The sequence below is a fragment of the Solanum stenotomum genome, chromosome 4, assembly GCF_019186545.1.
Source record: "Solanum stenotomum isolate F172 chromosome 4, ASM1918654v1, whole genome shotgun sequence".
Lineage (NCBI taxonomy): Eukaryota > Viridiplantae > Streptophyta > Magnoliopsida > Solanales > Solanaceae > Solanum > Solanum stenotomum.
Window position 1 is genome coordinate 5,106,485 of NC_064285.1, and position 15,157 is coordinate 5,121,641.

At 32.2% G+C, this 15,157-nt stretch overlaps 3 protein-coding genes and 1 non-coding gene across 4 annotated transcripts; 3 read left to right on the forward strand and 1 right to left on the reverse strand.

Moving 5' to 3' along the window:
* Window positions 1-852: 852 nt before the first annotated feature.
* Window positions 853-937, forward strand: TRNAM-CAU (transfer RNA methionine (anticodon CAU)). The gene is given in 2 exon segments: window positions 853-890; window positions 902-937. It is a non-coding gene; the product is annotated as a tRNA-Met (tRNA).
* Window positions 938-1,702: 765 nt separating this feature from the next.
* On the forward strand, window positions 1,703-4,132 carry LOC125862871 (nodulin-26-like). The gene is made up of 5 exons (XM_049542994.1): window positions 1,703-1,828; window positions 2,397-2,615; window positions 3,077-3,283; window positions 3,361-3,422; window positions 3,779-4,132. The coding sequence occupies exons 1-5, from the start codon at window positions 1,703-1,705 to the stop codon at window positions 3,945-3,947; spliced, it is 783 nt and encodes a 260-aa protein (XP_049398951.1). The 3' UTR covers window positions 3,948-4,132.
* A 2,035-nt stretch (window positions 4,133-6,167) lies between these two features.
* Window positions 6,168-9,765, reverse strand: LOC125862670 (cryptochrome-1-like). The gene is made up of 4 exons (XM_049542792.1): window positions 8,966-9,765; window positions 8,184-8,402; window positions 7,314-8,020; window positions 6,168-6,714 (listed from the first exon to the last, which is right to left on the reverse strand). The coding sequence occupies exons 1-4, from the start codon at window positions 9,276-9,278 to the stop codon at window positions 6,202-6,204; spliced, it is 1,752 nt and encodes a 583-aa protein (XP_049398749.1). The 5' UTR covers window positions 9,279-9,765; the 3' UTR covers window positions 6,168-6,201.
* A 3,326-nt stretch (window positions 9,766-13,091) lies between these two features.
* LOC125862872 (signal peptidase complex-like protein DTM1) lies at window positions 13,092-14,957 on the forward strand. Its single transcript, XM_049542995.1, has 2 exons — window positions 13,092-13,520; window positions 14,691-14,957. Exons 1-2 carry the CDS (start codon window positions 13,285-13,287, stop codon window positions 14,779-14,781), a joined length of 327 nt encoding a protein of 108 aa, XP_049398952.1. The 5' UTR covers window positions 13,092-13,284; the 3' UTR covers window positions 14,782-14,957.
* The last annotated feature ends 200 nt before the right edge of the window (window positions 14,958-15,157 follow it).

Sequence of the window (15,157 nt, forward strand, 5' to 3'; positions counted from 1 at the left end):
ATTTCTTCAAGTTATCATTGTTTAAAATTTAGTCACACGATTTTTTTCCTTCCATCATTTGCGATGACTTTTACAGTGGAATGAGACATGATTTCGAGCGACGTGATTTAAATTGAATTATTTGAGGTGTTTTTAAAATCATGTCTTATGATAAAGTGGACTAGGAGTAATTGATGATTATTTAATAATAATATGTTATAACATGTTAAATTACATTTGTTCATTTTTAATATGAATTTAAATTCTACACATTGAAGGTGTAAACATTATTTATACGGCCAGATCACTTATTATAAATAAATCCCTTTGATAAGCCTTAATTACTAATCTGATAAAATTTACAATAACCTACACTGCATAACCCAAATTATTCTACCAGAGACTTCTATGCAATATTTGCACTGGGCCATTTGTTAATATTGGTTCAGGTCCATTCATAATATTAAATATACAAAAAGTTAAGTAGTTGTTTCATTTAGCAAAAAAAAATTCAGGGGTTGTTTGTTAGCTGGTTAGGAGAAATATATATATATATTAGATTTTATATGAGTAATATATCATATTTGGCAGCTGGTTAGGACTATGTGTAAAATTAATACGATGTTTGGTTTGTAATTTTAAAACATGTATATAACTAATACATGTATAAGTTATGAGAGATTCTCTGTATAATTTTGCGTAGGATAGAAGATGAAATTATTAATACATGAATAACTAATCACTCCATTGAATTATACATACTATTTCATAACTAATTCATGTATTATTAATACCTGCGTAACTTTACTTAACTATCAAATGACCCTTTATGTTTTGTATATAATAGTAACTAGCAGAGTTGAAAGCATCAAAGGGGTGGTGGCGCAGTTGGCTAGCGCGTAGGTCTCATAGCTTCTGAGTAATCCTGAGGTCGAGAGTTCGAGCCTCTCTCACCCCATTTAACTTTTTTTTTAGCATTTCTTTTCAAAATAAGATCAAAACATTATTCTGTTTTACTAATAAAATGAAGCTTTGAGATCGACATGTGACTTATGTTCTTCACATGTTGTATTCAAACCGAACGACTCTACGAAAAAATATCGATACTTCCACGTATTATAAGAATCTCTAGAGGTCTTTCTTCTGAATAGGTACTTATTTATCACTTTCTAAATAGAAATTTCAGGGCTTTTAGCTGCCTGCAATTTTCTTATCTTCCAACAAGTGCCGGCTTGGAATAACCAATAGAACTACTAGGATTTTGTCTCAACAATAAATATTTGTCCTTATAAGAATAAAATGTAACATCATTAAAATTCGGCACACAATATTTTAAAACCTTAAGAATTGTTCTCAAAAGTATTTAAGTTCATCTTTACACTTCACTATCTTCAGAGGCGAAGTCAGAATTTTAACTTTATGAGTTTTGATTTTATAACGATGATTTCAAGTGTTAATAACTGAGATCTAAACTCAAAATTTAATAAACTTCTTAATACAAATACACTATTATAATTTATATTTGAGCAAAAGTTACTAAGTGTAACCGAATCCATACTTGGACTTCTAGCTCCGCCCGGACTATATTCTTGTTTAATAAACTCTCTCTCACATCAAGAATTATATCTAGGGATAATATCTTTGTGCCTAGTCAAATTCCACATACTATAAAGAACCAAGAGTAATGGTAATAACTAATAAGCTACCCTTAAACTTGAAATAAATGGCCAGCATAACTTCTATAATCTCTACAACTTCATCTAAAAATGGAATTGTTGCTGATTTTACAAGCATGGAAGAAGGAAAGCATGGAACTGTTCAGAGTCCTTTCCTATCTGCTTTCCAAAAGGTAGTTACGTATAATTATAAAGTACATTCATTTTGAACTTACTGACTCTAGATTACGTATTTGCCTCTATCTAGTAGCTCATGTTATGTTGGTCACGGTGTACTAATAGGTTGAGTTTGCAGGAACGTATAAATTGAAACATTTATGTATAATTATAAAGTATATTCATTCTGAACTCACTGACTCTCCTCTGCCTACAAGTTCATGTTATGTTGGTCACGGTGAACTAATAGGCAGAGTTTGTAGGAACGTATAAATTGAAACATATATGTATAATTATAAAGCACATTCATTTTGAACTTATTGACTCTAAATTACATATTTGCCTCTGGGCTCTGCCTACAAGCTCCTGTTAGATTCATTTTTAGTCGTGAAATTAAGTAGATTATAGCAGAGCTGGTGGGAATGCATAAATTGGAACATTTACATATAATTATAAAGTATACTCATTCTAAACTCATTGACTCTAGATTCTGTAATTCTGTATTCGCCTCTGCCTACAAGCTCTTGTTATATCGTTTGCTACTAACAATTTGTTTCATTTCATTTTAATCGCGCAATTATGCAGATTATAGCTGAGCTGTTGGGAACCTATATTTTCATATTTGTGGGTTGTGGATCAGCTCTTGTTGATAGAGAAAGGACACTCACTATTGTTGGGATAGCATTGGCATGGGGTTTATCATTGATGGCATTAATATACACTCTTGGTCATGTTTCTGGCGCCCATTTCAACCCCGCGGTCACCATTGCCTTTGCTGCAGCTCAAAAACTACCATTAATGCAAGTAAGAACTTATCAAACATCAATGAATTCTTGATTTTGCACCTACAGTATGAATCCAATGTGTGCACTACTAGTCGTGCAAGTGATGGGAGGATCTAGAATTTTAAATTAATACGATTACACCAGCTACTTTTTTATGCTAATAGTTCACACTTAGTTCTATGATAGTCCCTCCATTTCAATTTATTTGTCTGGTTTTGACTTAACAAAAACTTTAAAAAGTACATAAGACTTTTAAATTTTGTGGTCTTAAACTAAATATATGTAGAATGTACTATCAGTTATATGCACAAGGATCAGAAGCGCATCCAAGATTTGGACTTTATGAGTTTTGAATGGTAGGATATTTAGTTTTGTACATATTTAGGAGATTTATCAACACATATACAAGGTTCGGGCCAAAGTTATTGAATTCTGTCGAACTAGTAACTTAAAGCCTACATCCACCCCTGATTCTTGCAGGTACCTATATATGTACTACCTCAATTATTGGGCTCTACACTTGCAAGTCTTACATTGAGAGTGTTATTTAATCACCAAGGTGACATACTACCAATGTTAACTCAGTACAAAAGTCCAGTCACTGATTTTGAAGCTATATTTTGGGAGTTCTTAATGACTCTCATTTTGATGTTTGTGATCTGTGGAGCTGCTACTGATGATCGAGCGGTACGTTTTTCACGAATATTTCATTTATTTAATCAACTAGAATGTCCTCCTAATCAGTTTACTATCTTCAAATGCAGACCAAAGAGGTAGCTGGAGTTGCAATTGGAGTGACATTAGTGTTTGAAGTCCTCATTGCAGGGTAAAATCATATCTCAAGATGTACTTGTAATGTTGTTGCACCCGTGTCGGATCCTCCAAAGCTGCGTAGCTTTTGAAGGATCCGACAGACAACCTATTTTTGAAGAGTCTGAGCAACGTAAATTCTTGACAATGAAAAGTCTAGGATGAGTAACTTATCCTGCCTCCGTACTTGATTCTATCTCTTTTCGTTCTGTTGAAGAAAGGAAAGATCCCAACGAATTGATCTTTCTTTTCATTGTTGAATCTCTCTTTGATTAATCGATGTGTGATATTCCGATTTGGAATTTCTAACAATGTAGAGTATAACATTTTCTATAGACAAGTTTGTTACTTACTAAAAGTTCATATCTGCAGGCCAATTACTGGAGCTTCTATGAATCCAGCAAGAAGTTTAGGCCCTGCAATAGTCTCAGGTGTCTATAAGAACCAATGGGTCTTCGTTATTGCCCCGATTCTTGGAGCCATGACAGCAACAGGGATGTATAGCCTTCTCCGGCAACCAAAGCAGAATACGAAAATCTGAAGCATAAGATGCATACCAACAAGTACGTAGGAGATTATGTAACACCTAAAAGTACTTGGTGAAAATACATGAATGTCAAAATGTGAGAATTCGTGCTATAAGAATGATTGCATTTTTTATTACTTAATTATATTATATCTCAACGAGACTTCAATCCCTTTCGACACATTGACTTTAAAGAGTACACCTATGTTAGAATATGCACAACGGAAGCTATATTCAGGATCACAAATCATACATATAGACTAAACAATATAACATAAACGAATTTAGAAGAACACTAACCTGTTGAAACTTCTACAAAAGTCATCCAGATGCCAAGGATCCAGAGCTACGATCTTCTCCTATTTCCTGATTGACTGTTACAACCAAGTTACTTGTGTGGGCAAGTATTACTTGTTTTTCAAAGATAACTTTCTTTCATGCCACATCCAGCCTATTTATCTAGTTTTCCAACTCAAGAATGAATAGGAAAAACGTCCAAATAAATTTCAGGCTTAATTAGCAATCAAGAGGATCATGAGAATAAATTGAGATAAAAACGTTTTCATCCATTAAAGGCCAAACGTTTTTGTAATAAGAACAAAAACGTTTTCATCCATTTAACGCCAAACGTTTTTGTAACTAACTCAATCTTTAATTCTCAAATAATTCATCCTTTAAAGAAGATCAACAATAAAATTAATTTGTCCTTCTTTTCAAACTTGGTCAATTAATCAGGCATAGTAAGGACCGTAGATATATTTAATAGAGGCTTCCAACTACGATAATAATTCTCAAATGAACGAATTAACCATATCGCAATAAATTACAAAGTATTCCACCAAAATTCTGTAATTGCACTTCTCGATTTAATTTTGAAATCTACCACTACATCTTATTTAACCCCCCGTGTTAGAATTACCGACACCAATCAATTAAATCAAAATTATCTGAAAATTTAATGCATTGACTAAATTAATCCTTTATTATATTTACTTAACTTATTTCACGTGACGGATCTAAAATCCACCTGCAGGGTTTTCACGTGAAAACTTATTAGTAACCATAAAGGGGTGTCTTCAACTCGGGTCCGAGACATGGTTCTATCAACTAATTATTATTTCACTAATGTAATTTGTCATTATCTAATCTATTAGGAATTTATTGACTCATCAAAAAGTCTCACCTTTTAATAGATTAAAACAATAAAATAAATTACATAGATCATAATAATTATATCAAGATTGAGAGTATAAGTACATGTAGTGGACTAGAGAATTTATTTATAAATATTCAGAACATAAACAAATGTCTCTAATTGGCCCGCTCAATACATACAAAATGTACTAGCACAAGAAGTTGAATTTAACCATTCTGATAATTAAGATCAAATTATATTTAATCTTGTGCTACGATCATCAAGATGTTCGTCCTACTTCATCTTTGATCGTGAACATAAATTTATAACTTATATGCACCAACAATTTTAATCTTCCGTGTATGAGTTAAAATACTCCATACACAAAATTGTCTACTATATAAGCAATGGACACATATATATACATAATGATCTATTTAAACAAAAATTTATTATATTAAATAAATAACTTAAAAAATCTTTACAAGGGATTAAATAAAAAATACTATAACACAATTACATGGTTAATAGTATATCCCAACAACCTATTCTATACAACGGAAACACACCAGTACTAATGGGTAAGAAGTGCAGAAAAATAAGAAAATCTGGACATATCACCTCATTCAATTAGAGGCTATACACAAATTTACAGCTGATAATACCAGGCTATGAGAGAAAGCAGCAGATATAGATTGATCCCAGGCTAAGTGTGCTGATTCATAATCCAAATGCTCAGTTGATTTCTCAGATAGTTACCTGACTAATAGTTGTTATCTCAGAAAGTCACCCTTTCTTCTCGATTCCAATATTTCCAACAAAGAAAGTGACTTTCTAAGATGATAACTATTAGTCGAGTGATCATCTGAGAAATTTCAACTCTCCAAATGCTGGCCACAACGATACACCTGTAGCAAGTGAATAAATCACACACAGGTTAAGAAAGTTCCATGAAGCTTCGACATCCTCTGGAACTAAAGTCATAACTACTACGTATAGTCTCAACCTAATGTCTGGTACAGAGAGGTAGAGACATCGTATCCGTATATAAATGTGATACTCATGTTGATCTTCGGAGTTGCTTCTATTTACCACAATGCCTTGGTCAAGTGTACGTATTCCATAGTTCTTGCCTTACATCGATATTATTGGAACTTCTGCTCTACTATCTACAACTGAATTTCTAATATCAACAGAGGTTTCTTCATCTTCATTCCTAAAAAAGGAAGATGACATGCTAGGAACAATCTGATCTTCATAACGTCGTATAGCAGTAATTGTAGGATTATTGTTCCTGACTGGTACATTATTATCTTCCATTTCCATGTGCATAGCCTGAGGAAAAGCTATTGGGACAAACTCATCAGTGGAGTCTCCATGTCCTTCCTCCATTCCATTCTCAATAGCAGATCTTGCAGCTGCTTCAAGCTGCCACATTTGCGACAACGCTTCTTCTAGTCGTTCTTTTGCTGCAACGATTTCAACGATGGGAAAAGGATAATTGGAACCAAGCTCAATGCCAGCAGCTTGAAGTACAGATTCTGGTGCATCCCATGGGTGGTGTATCCATTCAGTGGGCAGCCTAACAAGTTCAGGAAGCCATCGTCGAACGTATTCCCCATTTGGATCAAACTTGTATCCCTCAAACTACAGTTAAGACAATAAACAATCAATAGCAATTAAAGTTATCCATGACAGGATGAACGTGTTGAAAACATAATTAAGTAAACAAAAGGTATGCTTTATCTAACAACTTAAACTTAAGATGAGACGGTCACATGCTTCAACATGGTATCAGAGCAGACACCTATCCTAGGTTCGAGTCTCCATTACCCATTATCAAAGAAAAAAACTCCACATAGGCTAACTCATGAAAAAGAATGGGCTCACATGTGAGGGGGGCGTCAACAAATTTTCTTCATATTTGTCAGTCGGTAATGCTGCTATATAGAAATTGAAAAAGTAAGAGCTTCAATAGTTGCAAGTACTAAATAAAGAAAATATCCAGTGTAATCCCACGAGTGGAGTCTGGGGAGGGTAGAGTGTATGCAGACCTTAATCTCTATCTTAGGAGGTAGAGAGGTTGTTTCCGACAGACTCTCGGCGCAAGAAAAAGCAATTCAAAGCAGTTCAAAAAGGAAATGACGAAGTGGAGAAGACATGGCAAAATACTATAGAGAGCATGACAAAGCAGTCTGAAAAAAGGACAGTAACTACAACAAAATGCTATGATTATAAGGAAATACCTGTGGATTATCAATTCCAAGGAACTCACAACCATCAGGTAGGGTACCGGTAATAAATTGCCAACCAAGAGCATCACTCTCGAGATCTGCATCTAACAGTGTGTCCCAGAAATACTTCATTCCCCATGTCCAAGGAAGCTGCAGAACCTTAACAGAGAAACTAGACACAACAACTCGAATACGATCATGTAGCCAGCCAGTGGCCCAAAGCTCTCTCATACCTGCATCAACCAACGGATAACCTGTTCTACCTTGCCTCCACGCCTTAAAATAACCCTCGTCTACTAACCAAGGAAAGTACTTTAGCTGACCAAGCAATGGCCTTTCATGACTGTAAGGATGATAAAAGCTCATGTATCTCGAGAACTCCCTAAGGCCGATGGACTTGAGGAACAAGTTGACACTCTCTTCACCTGCTTTGTTTCCTTCATTAGCCCAGAGAGTTTGTTTAGTACGAATACGATGGAATACCTTACGAACACTGACTTCACCAAAATGTAAACGTGGTGACAGAAATGAGGTTGTTGCACTATCAGCTTTACTACGATTCTTGGAATACTCAATCAATGGTCCATTAATGAAAGTAGTGAGTGCCTTATCAGCATTGCTCCAACCTGGAGACCACGCTCGAGCAAGAAGTGCATTGCTTCCTTTCTCTAATTCACTCTCAAACACCAAGTTGTCTGAAGGGCATCTTGATGCATCACCTGAAAATTCCCCGAAATAAACAGTAGAGTACCCAGTCAAACGAAAATGGGAAAAATTGCAGTAGGTTCTATCTGATTCTTAGGTACATCAGTGGAACAAAATGGTGAATATGCATATAGCAAGATCATGAATAATATACAAGGCACGCAGATGAGAACAAACCAGATATTATCCTTTTAGGCGGAAGAAGTGGAGCTTCAGGATCATAAGGCATGGTAAGACATTTTTCCCAAAAATCAGAAAATGTGCTGAATGGGCGGCCTTCATCATCAACAACTTCCCATGGTTCATATAGCAAATCAGCATTGAAAGAACACACAGATACACCTTCAGCTGATAAGGTTTCCTTTGCGCGATTATCCCTTACAAGTGATATTGGATCTAAAGCAAAAGACAATAAATGCAATTATTATGGAAGACAATACTTTGATTATAAACCTTCTAATATAACAAATCCACATTCACAAGCATATATGATCAAGTATTTCAGGATATACCCCTCTTTGTTAAATTACAAATTATACAAAAACACACGAAAAATGATATGCTTATTGTCCGTTCTAAGACAAGCCTGTACGATTTTCCCCAAAAGGCTTCTCACCATTAAGATTATCCCACACATTATAAGTAGCTTCTTTGATCTCTTCTACTTTTCATGTGGTACTTTGTCGCATATATCCAACAACTACCAGCATAGGAGCAACCAAAAACAGGGAAAATATAACTTATATACTACATCAATTACAGAGGAAGTGAAACATAATATAAAGTAATGAGAAACACTCAACACCAAACTACTACTAAGAAGTGAAACATAACAAACCATACTGAGTAGTAACTACAACAAAATAATACGATAAGAAACAAAAATCGAAGAACAAGAAACTACATGAACAAAAAACCAACAAATAGGAGTATGTACTAATATAACAAGCATAACTAACCATATAAATGATTGAAAAAAACCCGAGTTGCACCGGTAGATTTCACAAGTTGAAGAAGAGAAGAAACGCTATCATTAGATCTCTTTGTAATGAGTGAAGTGCCAAGTTTCTTCAAAGATGAATCAAGATGAGCCAAACTTTTCTTAATCCACCATCTTGACACTCTTCCAGGACAATAGTATCCTTCTTCTTCTGGTGCCCATATAAACACAGCAATCACTGATCCTGCTCTCACTCCAGCAGCCAGTGCTGGATTATCTTCAAGCCTCAGATCCCTCCTAAACCATACTATACTACAACCACCACCTGACATCTTTTTTTTTCCTCAAGAACCTCAAAATATTACCAACAATGTGTCACCTATCTTAACACCACCATGCTAATGTGTCTTTCTTGGACAGCAGTGAACTAGGATTAGTCTTATCCCTTTACTACTATACATGTAACTTTCACTAATGAATAGGATGTTACAAAGAAGGGAATAAGACATAAGCAAACACTCAAATTTAGCCTCGGATGGTAAGTAAGCACTCTAACTTTGACAATGAACATCTAAACGCCTCAACTTAGTCTCGACTAACAACTGAACACTCCAACTCATCCTCACAGTGTCTTGTGGATACCTGATGCTGATGTGACACATAAATTTGGAGGTGTCTAGATGATCAACTATCAAAGTGGACACGAGTTGAGGTGTCTAGATGTGCATGCTCAAAATTGGAGTGTTTTTTTTTTTCTGTATTATGCCGATAAAAAACACTCCAATAGGGTGGAGTCGATCAGGATTTGAAGCTTATGGGCTCGAAATTTAGTTTTTTCTTTTAAGTTAATAGGCTCTAAAATAATAATTTGTATATATTCAATAATTTATTAAGACAATTAGACAAACAAAGGGTTTGGACCAAAGCTATTGAATTCGAACGAACTTGTAACTTGTAAGCTATACTCTAGGTCCGATCCACCCCGACAATCCAATATGGTATCAAAACAAACAAAGATCTTAGCACACATATTGAGGCTCAGTATAATTAAATAATTTAAAATATATTTTCTTCAATAAGATTAATGGTTCAACAACAAACAGAAAAAATTGAACTTTTTGAAGGATGAATTTAGTAAGATAGCTATCTAACACAACTTAATTCTCCCACTTGGGTAACCCCTATGAAAGTGATTGGTTCAACTAATGTGAGTTGGAAGAAACTGATGGCCAAATTGCAGCCACAATTTTTATTTTATTTTTAATTTCATTTTATATTTTGTTTCTTATCCTAGGTAGAAAACAAGGCCAATTACTCCCATCAAGCTTTCTATAGTGCCTCGAAAAAAAATTATGGTTTTAAAGATCGACTTTTACATTGCCGATTTCAAGTCTGAATAAAAGAAAAGCATTGTGGAGGACTAAGGATGTATACATTTTATCGTTTTTAGAGTTCACTTGTGAAATTATACCGAGTATATTATTGTTGTTATTACATGTATAAAGTGAGTCGAGTAGATGTTGCTTTTTATAAGCCAAATAGTAAAAATAGACACTCCTACTTATACAAGATTGTATGTATTCCCGAACATCTTTAACTTAACGAAAGTTTCATCCAGACACTTGTTGAGTATTAATTGCCCTGAGTTTTTTTACCATAAATAGGATTTCCTTTTAAGAAAAGGTTTAAAATTTAACTAGTCATTTTTTTGTAGGAAAAGGTTTCGGACACTATAAATAGAAGTTTGTTCCTTCTAACTTCATCACTATTTACAATGTAGTCCTAGAGTTTTGAGAGTTTTGGTTATGGGGGAGAATTTGTGAACCTCATTGTATTCCGAGTGAATTGGTTGAGGTTATTTCTCTCTATATTTTATACTCTCAGTGGATTGCTCATCTCCTATGAACGTAGGTCGATTAACCGAACCACGTTAAATCTTTGTGTCTTTTGGTATATTTCTTACTTATCTTCTTACTCATGGTCTTTTGAAGTTTGTTTTGCTAGCTTCCGCATGACACTTGCTTATTTCGGACCTAATAACACTATGACTTGATCAAAATAAGTGTTAGTGTTATGCTACCTTATACGTCATATTCACAATTGATTTGGAATATCTTTTAAATATATATGGTACCAAATCTTAACAACTACAATCCACCATAAATAATTAATTGAAATACTGTAATGATGGGATGAACAATGAGTGAAGGCGTTGGGAAACTTTAGACTTATATATATTTATATATAAAAAAGTTCATCTCTTTAAAGTTGACTGTCATTTGTCAATTTTGATTTGGCACAAAATATAAGAAAATAAAGAAGATTTTTAATTTTTTTTGTAATTTTAAATTAAAGATATGTCAAATGCATCAAAATGTTATTTAATTTTATAATTTTAAACATGTCATGTGGAAGTTAAAATTTAAAAAATAAATTAAAAGGAATGAATTTTAAACAAGCTATAAAGAAAAATAATCAAACAGATTAAAACAAAGAGAGTATTGAATTAACTCATTTTTTTCTTAATATGTAATTATAGTAAACTAGTACAACATATATATATGTAAAAAAAAAAGAGTGAGCTTTAATTGAAGTAGGTTCTCCACTCCTCATATTCAAGGTCTCTTATGTTGGTTGGTGATACTAGATAACAGTACATATTAGTAGATAAATGCTATAAATTTCTTCAAAAAATTTTATATATATATATTATGTATAGAGGTAGAGTGGAATTTTAAAGTTTATGAATTTAAGTTTTTTTTTAAATTTAAATTATTGAGATCTAAAATAATAATTGATGTATATTAGTAAATAAATTTATTTAACATATACATAAAATTGTAATAAAAATTATTGAATCCGTGCAATTATGGAAAAAACTTTTTGGCCAGAAAATTTGATCAGAATGATATTTTATCTATGTTATTTTACCTTTTTAATCATTTTTACTCTTTTAATTTTAATATCTTTTAACTAAAAAATGGAAAAAAAGATCAATTTATTTTTAAATAAAAATAATATTATAGTATTTTTAATTTTCTGATCAAATTCTAATTAAATTTTCTGGCCATTTAGCACTTCCCACCAATTATACAATGTAAATTCTAGGGAAGTAAATCAACAAATTAAATGATTCTGATATTTTCCTCATCTCGAAGTTTGTAAGATTATTTTACTCATCTCGAAGTGTGTAAAAGAGAGAATACTACACAACTTATGACGGTTACCCACATTTATTAAGTCCATTTTACTCCCAATTACTACGTGTAAAATAACATAAATTTAGGAGTAATTTTTTTTTTAAATGGAAGCTTTTAATATTATGAATCTTATTAGAATTTGGATTTTAAATAAATATATATGACTTGTCAAGATACATGATGTCAAAATAAAGTATAATTTGTTCTAGACATACTGTCTCCAAGTGAATTTGTATGTGTCTACTCACTTCTCCTTATGTATCTATATTTCAAAATGTACCTTGAATGTATGTAATACCTCATATACTTGCAAATCACGTTTAGAAGTAAATTACTTTCTTTTCTGAGAGTTTTCAGTACCACGAATCTTATCAGAAATTAGACTTTAGATATATGTATTTGGTGTGTTCAGTTATATGTATCTCAGCTATGTGAGATCAAAAATAGGTATAATTTGTTCCAAATACATCGTATCCAAGTGGATTTGCATGTACCTCTCTCTCGCTTCTCCCTATGTATCTGTATTTCACTATGTAGATGGTATTTTATATACATTTATCTAGCGTAATTCGCATATATCTGAGATACATATATAAATTATCTTTCTCGCTTCTCTCCCTATTTTAGTGTATTTAGTAGCAGAAATATATGTATGTAGGTGTATTTGACTTAAAATTTGATATAAAATTATTAATTAGTAAAACAATGCATAATTATTTCAAACAATAAAAATATTTACTAATAAAAACTATAAAAATATTTATGTAATTAAATAGTTTTTCGTTAATTAAGGATATGATTACTAAATAAAAATAAAAAAATAGGTAAACGGTCAACCCAATCATTTATTTTTCATTTCTCAAGAGGCCAGCCTTATTGATTATATTGGTCCTTCTCTTATATCACAAAAATAAATGCAGTACCAAGTCCCAACTAACTCCTTGTTTGGCTATAATGGAAAATTAAAATATATGTTTTTTGGATTTATCTCTCATTGTAAAGGCTACACCTTCTACCTCTTCTTCCCTCTTTTGTTTTCCAATTTTCCTCACATAATTAGGGCAATATTAGCAACTTAATAGCTGGCTGATCTCGTTGATCATATAACTGTGAGAAAACGTGTCATATTAGAGGTCTAATGAAAAACGTTGAAAAGAATTTCCAAATATCAATGGCCTGTTTGGCTGTAGTTATAGTATTTATAGGTTTGTACACTCAATCTTTAAACAAAATGATAGTCACTTACTTTATTGGTATTTTAGGGATCCTTGGTGTGTTTTTACCTGATTGGGAGTCCTTTGATCAAAGTGTCTCGCATTGGGGCACTCCTTTCAAAGTGGATGAGTTCACCGCTGAGTCTTGCAGATCGGTCAGGTGATTGAAAATCTTCGTTTTGAATTTAAGTTATATATGTTCATGATATAAATAAAGTTTCATATTATCGGATTATAATATGTTATTATATCAAACTTACTTATGATAGTTAACAATAGTATTTATTGTATATGTCAATGAATATTAAGGTTGTGAAGTATTATTAGTGCTTATAACTTAAAAACTCTTCTTTGCTAATAAACGGCTAAGAATATTGTACTCGCAAGCAAATTATAGTATTGTGCTTTGGCAATCAACTAGGAAAAATAATTTGTTGTGAATACATGAAATGAATTGTCAAATAATTAGAGTTTACATTTTATCCACTAAAAGGTGTAAATGACTTTTACTCTAATTAGATAATTTAATATATATGCTTAAAAAATTGAAGGTAAGTGATTATGCTAGTTAATTAGTAGCTTAGAAAAGATGACATTATTAGCTATTAGATCTAATCTAGCTTTGTTAAACATGTAATTATAAGTGGATATAACTTGTGGAAATGATCGGACAACATTGGTGGTGGGAATTTTCAATTCCTTCAGTTTATTTTTTTCACCTTTTCATTATCTTTCCCTTTGATATTAGGTCACCTGCGTAGTTTTGTTATTATATTCCAACTTGAAATGTTGGCTATTTATATGTAAAATTGACGGATATTTACATTTTCTTTCCAATCCAGGATATCATTCTTCTGAGTAAAAAAATTTCAGTTTAAAATTTTGGATCTTAACTCTAGTGTGTTGAAGTATAGTTTTTTTTAGTTCACACTAAATGTTAGTTTGTATTGTTTCAATTGTATGATTGGAATATGAATGAATTATCATCTCCATGATTATATTAGTATCACAGAGTTTAACATAATACACCTTTCATATGTACTACATAGAAGGAAAACTCTAGATATTGAGTTGAAAAAATAAACTTCAACATTAATTCTCATCTTACAATCAAGGACTCTAAGTTGATGATTTGTCATCAGATAACGTATTGCACATTAGTTATTGAATATTATTAACTCCTTTAAAAAATTATAAAATACTTTGTAATAATACAATATATTCTAAAATTTGATTTTCGAGGGAAGTGAATCAACAAATGATTATGTACAATTGTTTTATTTGTGGCTCTTGACATGTGCTGAATTTATTTTACTTGTTTTTATTGTAGGTTTAGATTTTATCCAGTCAGAATGGCTATCTTCACAATTTTATATGGATTTGGTGTATACAAGTGGTGGATGTTTATATCCACTCAATAAATTCACATTAATGCACCCATATTTGGTAGTTTTTTTTTCTTTTTTTTGTTGGGTGTGTGTTTGATTTTAGCATCTTTAGATAAAGAGTCAGACTGCAAATAAAAACAAAAGAGAGGAATTGTCCCTTTATGTATATATAATAAGTAATTTTCGACATATTTAATTAATATTTGTATTATTTTTTTTTGTTTAATCATAGATATCTCAAATTTACAGTCCAATTAATTTAGATTTAGACAAAAATAAGTGACACTTCAACTTATGGTGAATTCAACTATTTATCATAAGAAGACTCATATAATGTGGAATCAATTTAGGGAAATAAAATTTGTAGTATAAATGACATAGAAATAATAACACCAGCAAAAAATCTAAT

Bases quoted from the DNA above. Each gene is read 5' to 3' on its own strand.
- LOC125862871 (XM_049542994.1), top strand. From the start codon at position 1,703: ATGGCCAGCATAACTTCTATAATCTCTACAACTTCATCTAAAAATGGA. The intron at 2,616-3,076 runs GTAAGAACTTAT...TGATTCTTGCAG, and splicing joins AAAAACTACCATTAATGCAA to GTACCTATATATGTACTACC. The intron at 3,284-3,360 runs GTACGTTTTTCA...CTTCAAATGCAG, and splicing joins CTGCTACTGATGATCGAGCG to ACCAAAGAGGTAGCTGGAGT.
- LOC125862670 (XM_049542792.1), bottom strand. From the start codon at position 9,278: ATGTCAGGTGGTGGTTGTAGTATAGTATGGTTTAGGAGGGATCTGAGG. The intron at 8,403-8,965 runs GTTAGTTATGCT...CTTTTGCTTTAG, and splicing joins TTTTTTCAATCATTTATATG to ATCCAATATCACTTGTAAGG. The intron at 8,021-8,183 runs GTTTGTTCTCAT...GGGAATTTTCAG, and splicing joins GCCTAAAAGGATAATATCTG to GTGATGCATCAAGATGCCCT.
- LOC125862872 (XM_049542995.1), top strand. From the start codon at position 13,285: ATGAAAAACGTTGAAAAGAATTTCCAAATATCAATGGCCTGTTTGGCT. The intron at 13,521-14,690 runs GTGATTGAAAAT...TTTTTATTGTAG, and splicing joins GAGTCTTGCAGATCGGTCAG to GTTTAGATTTTATCCAGTCA.